The sequence below is a fragment of the Trachurus trachurus genome, assembly GCF_905171665.1.
Source record: "Trachurus trachurus genome assembly, chromosome: 1".
Lineage (NCBI taxonomy): Eukaryota > Metazoa > Chordata > Actinopteri > Carangiformes > Carangidae > Trachurus > Trachurus trachurus.
Window position 1 is genome coordinate 31,219,537 of NC_139891.1, and position 17,092 is coordinate 31,236,628.

The window sequence follows — 17,092 nt, forward strand, 5'->3', positions numbered from 1 at the left end:
AGAGGAGGTAAAGACACGCTGATGTGTTGGGAGAGCATGAATGAAAAAAAATACGAGCAGCATACCGGAGGAAAAAAAAAAAAGGAAAAGGGACATCAAAGGATATTAGCGGAGAAATGTCAGGGCTCATAAATTTACACATTTTACGCTCTGAATGCATTCTTATCAAACCTTTTGTGAGGATGACAACCAGGACTCTGTCTGTCCTCTATTGCCCACTGTGCCGCTCTGTATATTACCATCATAGCTGCTCCGCCGCTGGTCACTGGGCCAAGCTGAGGCGGCTAACTGCTTGTTCTAGTGCCTCTATTGTTACAGCCACAGATGGTACTTGCATGATTGGCTCCCGACGGGTCCAGAGTCCAGATCCACCGCAGTGACAAATGATCCTACGACCCACAGATTGGAGACTTTTGAGTTTTTCAGGGTGGTTGGTTCTGACGGCAGCCAGGAGGAGGAGTAACTTCAACTTCAAATAACTTTATTTTTCCGTTAGGAACTTCAATCGTGAAGAGCGTCAGTGCATATTTAAACAGGATAAATAAACAAGATAACTACATAAAGATAAATACAGATGTGAAGATGTTAAAAATACAAAACAAATGTTAAATAGAGAAAGACACATACACATCTTAACTAGCATACACAAGCCAGACCAGATAAATTCCTGGATACATGAGGTTATTATGATTATGACGTTTGATCCAATAGACACTTATAATGTTCCAGTTCTCTTTACATGTGTAGTTTGATTTCTTTACAATAATTAATATACAGTTAGTTTGGGTACCTGTGATTATGTCTTGTGTTGCCCAGACAACAGCAATGTCTTATTTGGATCACTGTCTTCTTGTAGAAGTTTCCAGTTTCTTCTCAATAGCTCGAATGAGTAACTGTAGGACATTTGGATCCAGAACTTGCAGATGATGAGTGGAGTCCATTGTTCTTCCCTCTAATGTTTCCATGGCCGTGATGCGTACTCTGCAAGGTGTTCCTTTCTTTTTTCATCTCGAAACACAATCGTCAGTGTCTGCAGCCTAAAAAAGAGTTTAGTTGGACTTCATCTGGCCACAGCTCATGTTTTCAGAACGACTCAGGCTCATCCAGATGTTTCTTTGTAGACTTCAGACCTTTGTGATGAGGCCACAGGTAACATTTCTTCTGATGACTCTTCCATGTAGTTGCTGTTTGTACGAGCAGGACTCAACACTGGAACAGAGCATCACCGCTCCTGACTCAGACCTCCCAGTCTTTCAGATCTTGTCTTGATGTCCTCCGGTCTCCTTAACTGCCATTTGCCCATAAATGTCTAACAGGTTAATAAAATTGGTAAAAACATTTTCACATGCCACAAATACTTTTTTGGTTTGTACAAAATTTACCAAGAGCGGCCAAACTTTTGTGTAAACTCTAAATTGGAAGTAACAACAGTAAAAGAAGGAACTGAAATAATAGAAAATCATCAAAATGAGTCATAATGAAAGTTTTAAAAAGGGGTTTCTGTTATTTAATTTATTTATTTTTGGTCTGTGCCATCTGTTTCTCCCTGTTCTGGTGTTGTTTTGTATGCACTTACATTTGCATGCTGTTAAGTGTGTATTCCCGCATATATATAAAACATATGCTTTGAGTATATATCTTAGCTGCCCCCCATCATGTTTGAGCTGCCAAAACTTACACTGCATTGTGAGGAGAGCAGATGGGAAACCATAATTGATCCCAATCTGCGTTGGCAGAACTACATTTACACATATATCAAACGTTCTCCGTCTCCTTTGACAGAAATAAACTGCTGTTGTCTCCTATAGTTTTCTAAGTGTTGGATAGAAGCGGCACATTGTTGGACGAGGTTAAATATATTCTTTGTTTACCTACTTTATTACCTGCGTGCATCTGAACTAAGCAGCAAAATGAAGCCGAGAACAGAAGAGGCAGGAAGTGCAGTTCCTCAAGTGGCCACTTGGGGGTGACCCTGAAAGTGAGTCAATGTCCTTAGACCCACACATTTACAGAATAAGTAAACACAATTTCTCTTCATGACAACTGTACAGATGATGCATTTTTATATAATCCACTCATTTACGTTTAATTAAGGTTAAAAATATTAGCTAGGAGTTTGGCGGAGTCGGGCGCTGCCAAGATGTTGTCGGCAGAGCAGCTCACTGCGAGCTTCACAACTCTTCAGAAAGCTGTGTGTGATGATAGATCCATATTTATGTATGATTGCAACATTGCACTTATCACTTATCGTGAAGGAGCACGTGATCTGTCCTCACACATTTTCAAAGATCACACATTGACATTAAAGTGTCATCTGCAAATGTGATGATCCTGAAACAGAGAGTGCAGCGACTTTGATCAGTTTGAATTCTTCCAATGGAAACAAGTGAGCATCAAATGACACTGACTGTTTAAGTTCATCATAGAATATATCTGTATTCATGTTATTATTCTTGGTCTTTGCATATGCAGATCCATTGCAGGACTAAATCTTTGGTTTTTGCATTGATTCAAAAATGATTAAGCGAAACACTGAGTGTCTCCATGTGAACTGTTTTGATTGCTTTGTCCTGAGAGATGAAGGGATCAGCTGAAGGCCTGACTGTCCGAGGGGACTCTTGTGCGGTCTGCTGCGCTATTGAACTGTAGTGATGTTTCAGTGTTTGTTTTCTACAGCGTTGACCTTCACTTGCTGTTTGTACACGGTGGCGTCCTTTCTGTTTTTATATGGCTAAAATCTCCCATTATCAAAATCAATAGGTTTCTTCAGTTATGGGACCAGGGTGTTATAGAAATACATTGTCCTGGTGTGTGTATCTGATTCTCTCACTGTTTGGCCTCAGGTTAGTCAGAGTGAGGCATCTGAGAAACCTGTTCAGTCACTGCACCACCTTCGATTCACATATCACAGCGCAGCTACCTCATTGTTTTAAATCAATCTACCATCCTGTCAGCTCTGAAGAGAACTTGTGCTGCTGCAGTGCTGAATCAGGCGCTCTATCATCTAGTCATTACTCCGAGAGGCAGAAAAGACCGCAGCTTCATTGAGAGCTGAGGAGGAATGCCAGCTCTCTTATTCTTTTTTTCTTTTTTTTTTACCTCCACTTTGAAACAGTCAATAGGTGACGGAGAGTTTTCTGTTTGCTCACAGATTCCGGAGCGAGTTGTTCTGATGCAGTCGTACTTTCCATGAGTCCAGAAGGTCGTTTGTTGTTTGCAGAGTAGTATATGGTCAGAGTGGGCAAATATGTTATTGTAAAGTTATTAAGAATCTAAATTGTTTTATATATAAAGCTGTATAAAAGACTGCATAAATAAGATGATGCTTGAATGACTAAATTGATGAGACGAGATAAATCAGATGAAAGTCCTCTAAATAGGAAAATTTAAAGTTGAAATAAAGGAAACAATAAAACCTGCACATAGTGTGTATGAGTTTAATTAATGCACAGCACAGTCATATTCTCTGCTAAATAACTCCAAATATGTGTCTAAGTGGGCGGGGACTCGGTGACTGTGCTTTTGTGACATCACAAAGTCACAGGAAGTCCTAACAGCTGATTTTATGGTTCGGTTCACAGGCTGTGGTCTGAGGACTCAGACCTGATTCATAATGAAAAAAGACATAGAAACCTGACTTTATTGAGGCTAGGTCAGTATGAAGTGTGATATTTACCTGGCTCAGTGTTGCACAGCGGGAACAGGACAGAGTGTCGCCCACACTGTCTTTTTTCTGATGTTATTCTGTTTCATAGAAGTTTGTTGTGAAGTCTGAGGCTTGTGTATCTGACAGGAGGAGACAGGTGAGAAGAGAGACGGGTGATGTGACCACAGCGGCGTCAGCAGACAGCTGGCTTTCATCTTTGACAAGATATTCTTGTAGCACGCACACACACAAACACACACACACACACAAACATGCATACACACACACACACACACACACACACACACACACACACACACACACACACACACACACACACACACACACACACACACACACACACACACAAACAGGGACATGTGTATGAGCATCTGTACCCAGCTGGAGGTGTAACAGTAGCTCATTAGAGCTCTGACACCACACAGCACTCAGTAGGAATGTGAGAAAGGAAAACAGCAACACACACAAACACAAGGACACACACACACAAGGACACAACGAAACGGATAGTAAGGAAAGGATGAAGTTGTAAAAGGAAAAATGGAGAGAAAGGAACAAAATGATAGTCTTCTCGACTTGCAAACCACTTCTGGGACAGAGGATCTGCTGCATCCATTAATCTCATTTTAATAATTGATGCCATCGTCTACACAGGGAGTTCAGCCTGGACTTGTTGCCATAAAGCGATGCGTTCACTGCTCTCCGGTAATCGCCCTGTCAGTTTGTTCTGTAGCCTTGTGTAATAGCGCATATGGCCTAAATGTGCAGTCTCCTATCAGACACCTGATTGTGCTTTCCAGAGCCGTCCGACGCCTGTTCCACCCATTAGATTGGCTTTTTTGTTTTGTTTTGTTAATCAACTACCTAATGTGACGGAAAACACATTAACTCCTCCATTAATGCTGGTGGAATCTAAATGTAAATGGAAGTGGCAGCACGTCTCACACATCGCAGCATGGACAGAGGTTTTAATTGATTTTTTAATTCATTTGTTTCAATTTTTTGTGTTTTATATGTGTATAGTGTTACATACAGTTCCGTTTGGATCAGCAGTGTTTTTTTTATTTTATTTTTTTTATGACGACCTAAGTATGATGTAGTTGTTATGTATGTTGTTACTCTCTATATCAGTGGTTCCCAACCTTTTTTGGCTCGTGACCCTATTTTAACATCCCAAACTTCTGGCGACCCCACAATCATGTGCAGTCACGTGATCATGGCCGTCAATCAAGATATCTTTATATGCTGCATTTCATTTGAACTCGATTTATATTTAAGAAAGTGAGAGTATAGAATACAGCCGTTTGAGATTGTGTGTGGTGTTTTTAATCATAATTTTAAAAAGAAGAATAATTTGTTTAAAATTAAAAATATTTATATTTAAAATATATATATATATATATATTTTTTTTTTACCAATTGCTAGACATTTCAAGTGACCCCATTTGAATTCCAGGCGACCCCATGTGGGGTCCCAACCCCAAGGTTGAAAAACACTGTTCTATATATTTATAGCACTTATAAAGTTTATTTAAATGTAGGTGTTATTGAGCTGGGCCTTTGCCAGATAAGTAGGCTATGAGCTAATTTATTGACCTATTGGTAGGTACATGTACATATATACAGTATTTGGCTGTTAGATATTATTCATACAGTGTATATACGTATATCTAGTATATCTTTGAAATACATCAAACTAATCAAGCAACAGAAACAAACATGACACTTTGAAAAATATGGGTTAAGATCATAAAACTAAATAAATTAGTATTTAATGAAATTTGTTTTGGGAAAAGTAATCAGAGGTAATGACTTAATCTTATTATTAACAGCAGAAACAATTTGTTTTACACTCTGATGATGGAGCACCAGCGTCTGACACTGACCAATGTGACTTTAGCTTTAAAAGATCACTGTGCTGTGGTGGAAATAATTAACACTGTTGGGAACTCCACATTCATTTGATTGAAATGAAGAAAAGAAAGAAAAAAAGGAGAGCACCGTGATGAAATGCTGCTAACGGACACATAACCTTCATCTAATTTTCTCATTTTAATTTGCAACTTGAATTGGTCCTGGAGGATCCTGAGGTCTAGAGTCAGTGAACCTTATAATCAGGGAGAGTGTGAGGTTTCCTTGTTTTGAAAATCTGAAATGTCAAAACCTTGTAGATGTAAAGAGTTAGCGTGTTGAACTTGTAGTAATTTTTCCTGGTTATTAGTTACCTTTATAATGCAGTAATTCATTTACTAACTCAGTTACTTTTTGAGAAAAGTAACTATCGATAACTGATAACTTTTTAAAAGTAAAGTGCCCAACTCTCAGCCTGTAAAAAGAGGTGGTTGAAATATCACCAGGGTCTCAGGCTCTTCAGCGAGGTACAGTTACTACAGCTTCACTCAGAGACCCTGAGGGGCCGGCAGAGGTTTATAAGGCACCGATGGTTCACAGACACACACACTCTCTCTGAAGCAAGTTCCTTTTTCCAAGGCCTTATAGACGAGGAAGAGGAGGAGAAAGAGAAAGAGGAGGAGGAGGATTTTAAACTGGATCCTAAAGTGATCCTCTGTAGCTTTTTAAAGTCTTGAGCGTTCAAAGCCCCCCCCCCCCCCCCCCCCCTCCCCTCCCAGCAGGGCTGAACTCACCCACTGCTCCACTCTGACGGCTCCACAGAGAATATTTCATGGGCTAACGCCGCTAACTGCTGAAACTTCTGTGAGGGAGGGGTTGGGAGGGGGCAAAGTAAACGACAGAGACGGAGCAGCTCCCTGAAGAACAGAGACAAAAAAAAAAGAAAAGAAAAATACGATGTTTAAAAAATGAGTTTAAAAACTCCACAGCTGCACAGATCCCTATAGCAACAGTAATCTACTTCCTGCTCTGACATGTTCATACGGCTGTTTGTCCAGACACACACACTGTCACCTACCTACAAGTCCAAGATCCAGTGTGTGTGTGTGTGTGTGTGTGTGTGTGTGTATACTGTAAGTGTGTGTATGAAGGTTCACAACTTATATAGTGACACTCATCAGGAGCGTGTGTGTGTGTGTGTGTCTGGTGTGTGTTACCATCCTCTCTGTGTGTGATTTAACACTCACACTGTGTGTGTGTGTGTGTGTGTGTGTGTGTGTGTGTGTGTGTGTGTGTGTGTGTGTGTGTGTGAGGCTGAGGTTATCTGTCTGTACATCAGCTCAAACTAGGGTGTATCAGGTCTAATGCTTTTTATGGGTGTGTGTGTGTAATAATACACGGTGTGTAGATCATTTTGTGCGAAGGTGTATTTGTTGTGTATGTGTAACCGTGTGTTGCTGTGTGACCAAAAAGACCGGTCTTATCTGAAATTGCTGCGAAAAAATTGCTCAAAATGACACATACCCATTACGTGGCCCACTAGAGACACACACACACACACACACACACACACACACACACACACACACACACACACACACACACACACACACGCGCTCTGTGAGTGCATCACAGTAACCACTAACCACCAATAGCAGCTGTAGAAGTGAAGTGACACCGTACGACTGCACAAACTTTCAGTCGACTTTATTTTGTCCATTTCCTCTGGGTGTCAGCACACACACACACACACACACACAAAGTTACACACACACGTACATAAATATTCATCTTTTTCATCTCCTTCATCTTCTTCCTCCTCCTTAGAAAACCTGCCTGTCCAATTAGATCATGGCTGAACGTCGAGCAGCCGTCCTCGCTGATCGCCTCCGTATCTCAGCGCTCGGTGAACTCCCCGACCTCGCTTCTCATGCTCGGTGTGTTTTACTAGTCTGCTATGTGCTGGGACTCTGTCACAGCCGAGGTTACAACATCGTCCCGGCAACAACGTGATGAGATTCATATTTGACAGTTTGCCGAGTTCGACCTGTCACCTCCCGGATGTTTTGAAGCCGGACTAATGGTCTGGTCGCTGCTGCAGAGAATGACCTTTGACCCAGAGCAGAGGCTCGCTGCAGCTTCTCCTCCGACTCTTCTGGACCCGGTCAAGTTTCCCTGGAGCCACCTCTACTTTCAAAACTCTGAAACCAGACTTTGGTTTTGGTTCGACACACCTCAGTTTTTTTTTCTTTTTTCCTCCTGAGTTTCTTCCTTCCTTATGTAACTCGTTCATGTTTTCCAACTTTGAAACTTCCATTTCATCTCAAACTGTGAAACTCCCTCTGGAACTCCAGGAAATTGCCCGTTTTTCTTTTTTTTTTTGTATGTTTCTGTCAATTTCACTGTAATTTTGCCGTCAAATCTATTTTTTTAAAGACTCTTCAGAAGCGCAGGTCGAAAGGTTACGAGTGAATAATTGGCTCGAGTTTTTTTTTCTTTTTCTTTTTTTTAAACACTTGAGCAGGTGTCTGTGCTCTCTCCATCCACCCAGCTTGTTATCCTGGAGTGGAGTGGGATGTCTTGGAGTACGACACGTGTGTGAAACACCTGAAACTTGAAACCTCAGATTCTTCTACTTTTCCTTCTCTTCTCGTTCAGACAGGTACATGCAGATGTGTGTGGCCTCTCTCAGTCGCTCTCCTCCCCAACACTGTAATTATCTCCAACACTTGATAAAACCCTCAGGCTCGCTCCCTCTCTCTCAATCTCATTTTATTGCCATCGTTATATTGCACTTAATCATCCTCCGCCGCTTTACCTCCTTCGCTGTCTGATCCCCCGCTTCCTCCTCTGTTTGTATCTCCTTCTCTTTCTCTTTCTGTCTCTGACCGTCCTTTCCTTCTTTATTTTCCACTTTCCACTTATCAGAAATAGAAAGACGCTCACTCTTAGTCTCTACCTCCCTCCTCTCTTCCTCCTCCAATGGCTGCTTCCTCACAAAGCTCTTCTTTCTTCTCAGATGGTTGCAGGTTTTAATCTCACGCCTTTCCTTCTCGTGCACGCATGCAGAACTGACAGGATGCTCTTTGATGCTTTCACTCCGTACGCTGAAGACTGTATATCCGGTTTTCATGGTTACAGGAGGCCGACTGGACTCATTCACTCTGACATCTCCCTCCGTCTGTGTCAAAGTGATGGAACGCCTGTTTTGTCGTCGTTGTTGTTGTTTGTGCCAGCGCAGCACTCTGTCCGGCCTTTGCCACGTAAAGCCACACATACATCCACACTCGTACATATTCATGTCCGAACTAATCGATGGCCGTGTCCTTACACACGTTTTCTTCTTGCAAAGTCCTCCACTGACCCCTGTTTGTTTGAGTGTGTCGCTTTATTAGGAACACTAACTCCATCTCGTTAATTCATATTATCCTCCGCCCAGCAGCAAGGGACCAGGCTGTGTGGAGGTGTGACTGTGTGTTCTCCTGGTTCAGCATTTTGGAAAAAGAAACAAAGGCAACAACACAACTCAGAGGGTCAGATGACAGAGCACCTCAGTAATGGTCACATTAGTTACAGTGGTTGTTTGTTTATTCCTGCATTGGCCTTTGTTTTCATTCTCTTTGATACCACTTATCATTATCAGCCCTGAGAGCTAAACACAATGGGAATTAGGAAAACTCATCAGCTTGCAGTCTGCAAATACACACAACACAACCAAACAGACAAAGGTGTAGCACAAGGGATGCACACAAACAAAGCGAGAATGCAACTGAGGTTATTTAGTTTGCTTTATTAAAGGTCCCATATTATGCCTCCAAAGTTCACACTGAAGCCTATTAAATGAGACATATTTCCACAAATTAAAATAGTTCCCAGGTGTCTTAAAGACATGTCTGTGACACTCTTTGGTCAAAATCAGGATCAAACATCACAACTCTTTTCATCCTCTCAAAACAGCCCTGTTCTGAACAGCTGGTTTCAGTGCCTGTCCCTTTAAATGCAAATGAACCACTGCTTGCCCCGCCCCTTCTACTGGTACAGTACCAGGTAGGGGTGGTATTATGCAAATTCGAAAACTAGCCAAGGGAACAGCTTGTAAAACAGCTGAAAATTACAGATTTTCTTTGTCAATTCTCACATTTTCGGGGCCAGAAGGTGAGCCATATATGTTAAAGAGCCTTCATAAAGTTATATTTCCATCTTATATCCCCTTTAAAACACTGATATCTCATGATTCAGATTATTATTGCAGCTCTCTCTGGTGTCAACATGTTCATCTCAGCCAGGTTCCTCACTTTATGTGAAACACTTATGTTGTGTTGTGAGAATTTTGTGCTACATGCTTCTATCTTTGGTTGTGCTGGTTGCAAGAGATGCTTTTAGAATTCGCATATGTTCTTTAAGCAGTGCTTTGAGCTCTCAGGGCCACCGTACCTTATGGTACTGTAAATGTGTTGTTAACAGGTTTTTCTCCGTGTGTTTTTTTTTTTTTTCCCAGGATGGTTGAATACTCCCTGGACCTACAGAACGTCAACTTCACTGCCATCAGAACCGTGAGAGTACTCCGGCCTCTCAAAGCCATCAACAGGGTGCCAAGTAAGTCACAACACCTCACACTATTTCTTCTATTTCTACCAAAACCTATTCAAATTTATCATTGTCTAGTTTTTTTAGCGAGTTTTGGTTGCCAAGCGGTTATAGGTGTCCCTTTTCTGTGTGTGTTGGTCATTCATGTGATTCAGTGTGTGTGGCTCTCATTCAGCACCACGGACAGCGACCCTCCAGCTCAGCAGCTCAGCCGCTGTCCGTGGTGCTGAACATGAGTCACGCTTCAGCTGTGTTCAACACACTCACATTAGATGGCAACAGGTGACAATTATATATTTGGCTTCGAGCTGATCTGAGCTGCCATGGTGATTTTTAACCAAATGAAGGGTTCATCGCTGTTCCATATCAAATCCGACATATCTAAACTTATTCTTTTCAGAAATACGCTGTTAAATAAAAAGGCAATAGGAGGCATATTTAATGTGTTACACTTTTCAAAAACCAGGCAAAAAGATAATAAAATAATATAAGCTGAAATACGATGAAACACATTTTCAGGATGTTAGTTCCAGATGTGTGGTGCATAAAAAAATTAGGATTTCATGTCCACACTAGAGGAACTAAGCCAACCTGTTGCAGATGTTGTAGAAGGTTCATAATGTGCCAACAGAAGATAAACACATGCTTATATAAAACAGAAACACCAGTACATCATGTGTACACAGTCTTATATGAAGATGTGTGTATACATACAGTGGCTCCTGGTTTGATTTGGCATCAAGGATTGAACTCTGTGTTCCACAGCAACACTGTGTTCAAAAGGCCAATGTCCCGACTGAGTCATGTTCATGTCTCAGGTTCCCGGTGGGAAATCAGTTCATCATGCATAGTGGTGTATTTTTAGTATTCAGCTCCCGTCACGACCTTCCTCTAACCTCATGTTCTCTAAATCTCCTGTGACTCACCGCACACCAACAGGCGGCTTATACTCGGTCGCCCAGGAGTCGATTATGCAGATAGCTACAGTAGCTAATCCAGGTGGATGCTTTAACCTTTGTTTACTTCTGCGTTTACTTTTGGTCCAGTATTTTGTTTTAAAGCCTCCAGCTTGAGTTACGGAGGTTTCTGTCGTTTAAAATACTCCATTTCTGTCGGACAAGGACATCAGATTTATTTGGTCGGCAGCCGCAGAATATACAAATGATTTTTCAGGCCTGTCACAAGTGGAACTTCCACGTCATGTCTGCCTGTGATAACAAGAGACAGCGCTCCATCCATGACCGACTCGGAGGATGTTATTTACTTTCTGGCTATCACAGCGCTGACTGTGAAGACGTTTCATCTCCCCAAAAATAACTGAGAATAGTCTGTGAGTTCACCTTGAACATTAAGGCGCACCGTTCCCGTCAATTTTGATGGTGGATTGATAGATTGATAGGTACAGTATTATTCCCGTGAGGAAACGGCCATTTGAATATTGACTAAGTTGATGCAGTTTAGACTCGGAGCTAGATGATGAATCAGCTCCACTTCAACAATGCTGTGTTTTTATCACCTGTGCAGAAGGACAGACAGAAGACTTTATAGTGTCTATGAAATTATAAATCCCTCCTTAGTGCACGACTGGTGGCCGTGGCTCAGGAGGTCGATGGTTTGGTCCCTGGCTCCTCCACTGCTCGTGTTGAAATGTGCCTGGGCAACATATTAAAACTACCTCTGAGGTTTCAGTATTTGAAAGATCTTTGAGTGGTGGAGAAGACTAGAAAACACTGTACGTATGCACTACATTTACTTTAAAGGGATAGTTCAACATTTTGGCAAATTGGCCCATTGCCATAATCCCTATAGTTTTGTTACCTTTAATTGTCGATGCAAGCTATTTTTAGAACGGTGGAGCAGAGCTGCAAGCTGCTCAGAGCTACGCTACGGAGGCTAATGGAATTTCTTGGTTTCCATCATAAAACTCACCAAAAACACAATCTAACAACTCCAAAATGCTCTGGTGGACAAGTTGTGACCTGCACATTCACCACGCTATGAGATAATAACTGAACGTTACCAGACAGAGTTGTTTTGGAGGTAAATTCATGCAAAACTGCTGATGAACCATACTGAAGCAATGATGGGATGCCAGTGAAGTGCTCGGCCCGTCACTTCAACTGCGACTCCGACCGCTGCTTAGCCTTCGCCCCTTTTTTTCCCTTTCTTTTTTTTTTTTTTAGATGAGAATAATCAGAGCTGCTTGCCGCTTGTCGCCTTTTGTGATTTCTGCATCTAAATCGTGCCCGGCAGCGGCAGGGCAATCATTTTAAGAAGCCAGGAGGACTCTCTAAGTCAGATATGCTGCTGCCACTTGAAGTTAATGTTGTTTTGCTTCCTTTATAAGTATAATTGCCGAAACCTCCCACCGCTCATAAATCTGCATCACAAACTATCTGAGTAATTTATATCCTTTTCCTTGGTTCGTCTGTGGAGGCAGCTGCAGCCGCTTTGGTCGGCCACAGAGAGAGATGTGCATTGATAGCTATATTTGGCTGCAGTATATGAACATGCAGAGAGAGAGAGAGAGAGAACTTCTTTGTTGTCATCATCTGCATATCTCTGTCTCTCCTCCTCTTCTGTTCTCTCTCTCTCTCTCTCTCTCTCTATTCCCTCTGTTTCCTTCCATATGCCATCTTTGGCTATTTCAAGTCAAGGCCGGTCTCTAATCTGGACTTCTTCCCCTTCCTCCCACTCTGTCTCCTGCTTTCCTCTCTTCCTCTTGTCTTATCCTCTCCATCCCTCCATCCCTTTCTCTCTCTCTCTCTCAGTCGTAGCTCTGTTCTGTGTCTCTCGAGAGCAATTTGTTTCCAAAGGGAGATACAGACAAACCTCAGGTTGTCCTCTGGTGAGTTGTGCATCAACAGTACAGGGAGGCAGAGCTGATCAGCTGGAACAGCCTGATCACACACTCCCGTGCGTTTGTCTGCTTCTCATTGTCTATGCATGGAGAACAATGAGGCACTTTACCTGCAGGAGCAGCAGCAGCCAGCTCCCTGTTCCTTTTCCCAATTTATACCTGAAGATCATGAGTCAGCTATCGTGTTGAACAAAAATACAATACTTTTTTTTTTTCAGATGTCGTCTCTAAACTGAAATGTGAGAAAAGACAAGTCGTCTCAGCAAATGCCAAAAAAAAACCCCTGCGGGGGATGTTGGAGCTGTGACCTCGTGTTCACTGGCAGCAAATGAGGAGGTTAATGTGACATCATTGCAGAGGCAGGAGATGGACAGAGGGGGGTGGACGGGACAATAAGACTGGACGTGGACATCGGAGACAGACAGACAAACCTCCAAAATGTCCAACTGCAGGACAACGCTGAGGCCAAATGTCTCTCAGAGCACTTGATTCAGGACTGAAAGTAGAGAAACATGTCGGAGGTTTAGTTCATTTTATTTATTTTTTGATCTGACAGAGTGAAGAGCCAGGTGAGGATCTTCTCTGTCTGTTTCCTTTATTAATGTTCCTGTTGTTAATCGTTCTGCATGTTTGTGCTCCAGTTTTTTTGCCATGGATGTGATATTTTAACCAACAATTAGACCATCATTTACAATAGCAACAATTATACAATCTAAAAAAGGAAGCGAAAACAGGCTGAAAGAGAGAGAGATATGGTTCAATTTCAGAGTTTAAAACCCAGAATTTTCTAAAAGTTGCAAATGAGAGAATGGAACATAACATTATAAAGTCACAAATTGCAAGAAAAAATCTGTGAAAAATAACTTGGAAATTTCTGCATCTCAAAAAGTTGGAGGACGAGCACAGGCAGCATAATGAATGATGGCGATGGGCGGCAATAACAAGCATTTCCTAACAGCTAGATTTACTAAACTCCAACTAAAAAAGTAAAAAGCAAAGATCCTCCACTGCAGACAGAAACAAAACAAGTGTACGCCGCAAAAAATCCCTAAATTTTAGATTTTTCCTTTCTTAGAAAACGAATATACATATACAGACACACACTGTACTATACTGTTTTGATAAGGATATTTAGACCTTGATGGCCCAGGTCCACAGGTGGTGAACCACTGAGCTTCTCTCAGAGCAGAAACTGGTCCGTTTCAATCAGCGCTGATGTCGGCCTCGCCTCTGCTCCGGCTGCTCACTGGGTGGTTTGTTTAGCCTCGACATAACTGGACCTTAATCACAGAGGTGGAGGAGAGAAAAAGACTTTATGAGTCATTTGAGTAACAGTTGTATGATTCACTGGCAAAACAAGCTGCTTTATTTAAATGTAAAATAAAAAAAAACAGTATGCACAAAATCTTCCACCCTGTGAGTTTTACATTATGTTTGTTCTTGTTTGAAGCGGTGTTTGTTGTCTTTATGCACGGTGGACTTAATTTGCCATTTGCATTGGGTTGTTTAGTGCAGCTCTGTGTCTGAGGAAACAAACAGCAGTGAGTCATTTGAGTCCTACAGTGTTTACAACTGTAATGTGGCATTTCTATAAGCAGAGGTGACTTTTTTTTCTCTCTCCGCTTTGACATTCAAAAGGGAAATTTATTCTATTATGTGTCTGTAACAGAGGCTGATGGAGAAAAGTTTCACCTAGAAACAAGTGAGAGGAAAGAAAGTCAACAAAACACTTTATATAATTCAGGGGAAAACTGAAAAATAAATAGATCCTCTCTCACTCGACTGAGGCGGTTTATTGAGCAGCATTTCAATAAGGACAGCAGCATCTGGGTTAAGGAAAGATGAAAGAGAGAAAAAAAAGCAGGTGAGAAGCGAGGGTGAAAAAAAAAGAAAGAGAAAGAGAGAGACAACTAGAGACAAATGAGTTGGGGAAGAGGGGCTTATCCAGCTCCATGAAGGATGGGCGAAGATGGACGAGAGGAAGAGAGGGATGATGAGAGGAGAGATGCGGGGGGACTCAGATGAGCAGGCTATTACGATGATAGATAGAGCCGGGGAGACGAGTGCAAGGGATGGAGGGAGTCGGATGAATAGAGATGAAATGATAGAGGGACAGAGAGGACGAGGGACCAGAGAGAGAGAGAAGAGAGGGAAGAGATGAGAAAACAGAGGTGATTAGATTGTAGAGGAAGAGAAGAGCCGATGCAACCACTCTTTTTTTTTGCTGTTAGTAATATGCAGGTGCATCGACAAGCAGCATATATCTCAACACATGCACGTGCACACACTAATAAATTTTATTCAACTATAACGACCAGGTTGAGACATAAATCCCAATGTTGCAATTTCCCACAGACCTTGAGTCTAAGGGACATAGTAACACACACATATACACACGCACACACCACATTTGTTGCTGGTTAGTTTCAACCATCAAGGCTCATAGCTGAAACTCTGTTACAGTAGCTTTGCCTGTTTAGCTGTGGTTGTGGTGGTGGTTGTTGGCTTCTTATGATTTGTTTAAGTTGTTTGTAGAAGTCGGAATTTCCAAACTCCAAGTTCAGTCAATTTTAATCTTGAACCTCAGATCTTGGCGTCAGATCTCTGACTTGGAAAGTCGGACAAATCCCAACATGTCCGATATAAGAATTCAAGATGGCTGCTACTCACATCAACAGTAGTGAACTCTGCAATTTTGTCTGTTCATTTTATTTGTCATAGTACTGTTAATTTCTGGTCCCCTATTCTGTTTCTTACTTCCTACACTATTTGATTATTTATCAGGATCCCCATTTGCCATTACTTCATTATATGAGCAATGGCTATCCTGGGGTCCACTAGAGTGTTGTTATCAAAACAGTATTGCTAACAATCGCTAGCGGGTTGCTAACACCTCGTGCCATTTTAAGTTTGACGGCTTTTTAAAAACGTAGCACTAAATGTTACCATTTAAATCTAACATTTGCAAGTATGAAATCATTATATCAATCATCAATTTATATGTGTTTGTTTTTCAAATGGAGGGAGCTCAACTCAGGGCTGACGTCATTCTGAGCTCCAACAAATATTGAATGCACCCTTATGCTAGCTAAGTTTTCCTGTTATTCCAAAAGGAAAACTGAATTAACAGTGTGACTGTTTGTAAGGTGATGCCGGGGGCTTGAGTCTCATGTTGGAGAGAGACTGTAGTTTGTTTCCTGCCACTGTCCCAGTGGTTAATGTTTGTGATATCATTCAAGGGATAGAAATGTAAGTCACTCTGTCTGTCGGTCACTTTCGTCCAAATTGGGAGGCATCAACAAGCATTAGATGGGGTTTGCCATGAAACAGATATTAATTTAATTTTAGCCTTTGCAGATATTTGGTTTATGACTGAAGCCATGACATGGAAAGTTTTTATTGTCTATTTTTAGGTCAGAGTGGGTGGAAACCCTTGCCGTGTGCAGCCGAGGGTCAAGGCGACTGCACACTGAACCAAACAGTCCAAGGAGCTCTGACTCATGAGGTCTGATGTCAGAAAACCTTTCAAATAAAACCCAAACACAGAAACCTGAGAAGCACGAGATGCAACCTAATTACCACCCGCTTGGTTTCTGCCATGTGCAACTTATTTGAGTCATATCCTGTCACGTTCTAGGTCTTTGTTTGGATTTCATTTCAACACCCTGATGAAGGTTTCTGGCCTCGGTGACATGTCAGTCACAGCCGTGGGATCTGACAGGCTTTCTGTGTTGTACCTGTGCTGCCTCAGATTTAGCTTCCATGAATTAAATCTTGTATTTTTTGGGTAAATTAGCAAATGTTAGCATGCGAAAGCAAAAACACAAACATAGACCATGTCTGCTAAATATCTTAACATTATTATGGCGATCGTGTTGACATTAGCATTTTTTGCATTTAGCATAGCATTTTCCATGTGGTTTAAGCTCCTTTTCCACAGCTCTGGTTCTGGATCATTGGCACAGCAGAAAAATCACTATTTAGTTCAGCATTAAAGGGGACTTATTATGGAAATATCACTTTTTAAAAGGGTCTTTAACATATATTTGGGTGTTTGTCTTGCCTTCCGGCCACCAAAATGTGAGAATTGACAAACAAATCTGTAATTTTCAGGCTCCCTAGGTTGT

General features: G+C 41.7%; 1 protein-coding gene across 1 annotated transcript in view; it reads left to right on the forward strand.

Annotated features, from left to right (window-relative positions):
- The window catches only part of LOC310987786 (voltage-dependent T-type calcium channel subunit alpha-1I-like), a gene marked incomplete at its 3' end in the record, with an annotated part of 212,719 nt that overhangs the window by 44,214 nt on the left and 151,413 nt on the right, over window positions 1-17,092 (forward strand). Inside the window, 1 exon segment of the mRNA XM_083974215.1 lies at window positions 10,017-10,114. Within this exon segment, the coding sequence (XP_083830341.1) occupies window positions 10,017-10,114 (98 nt within the window).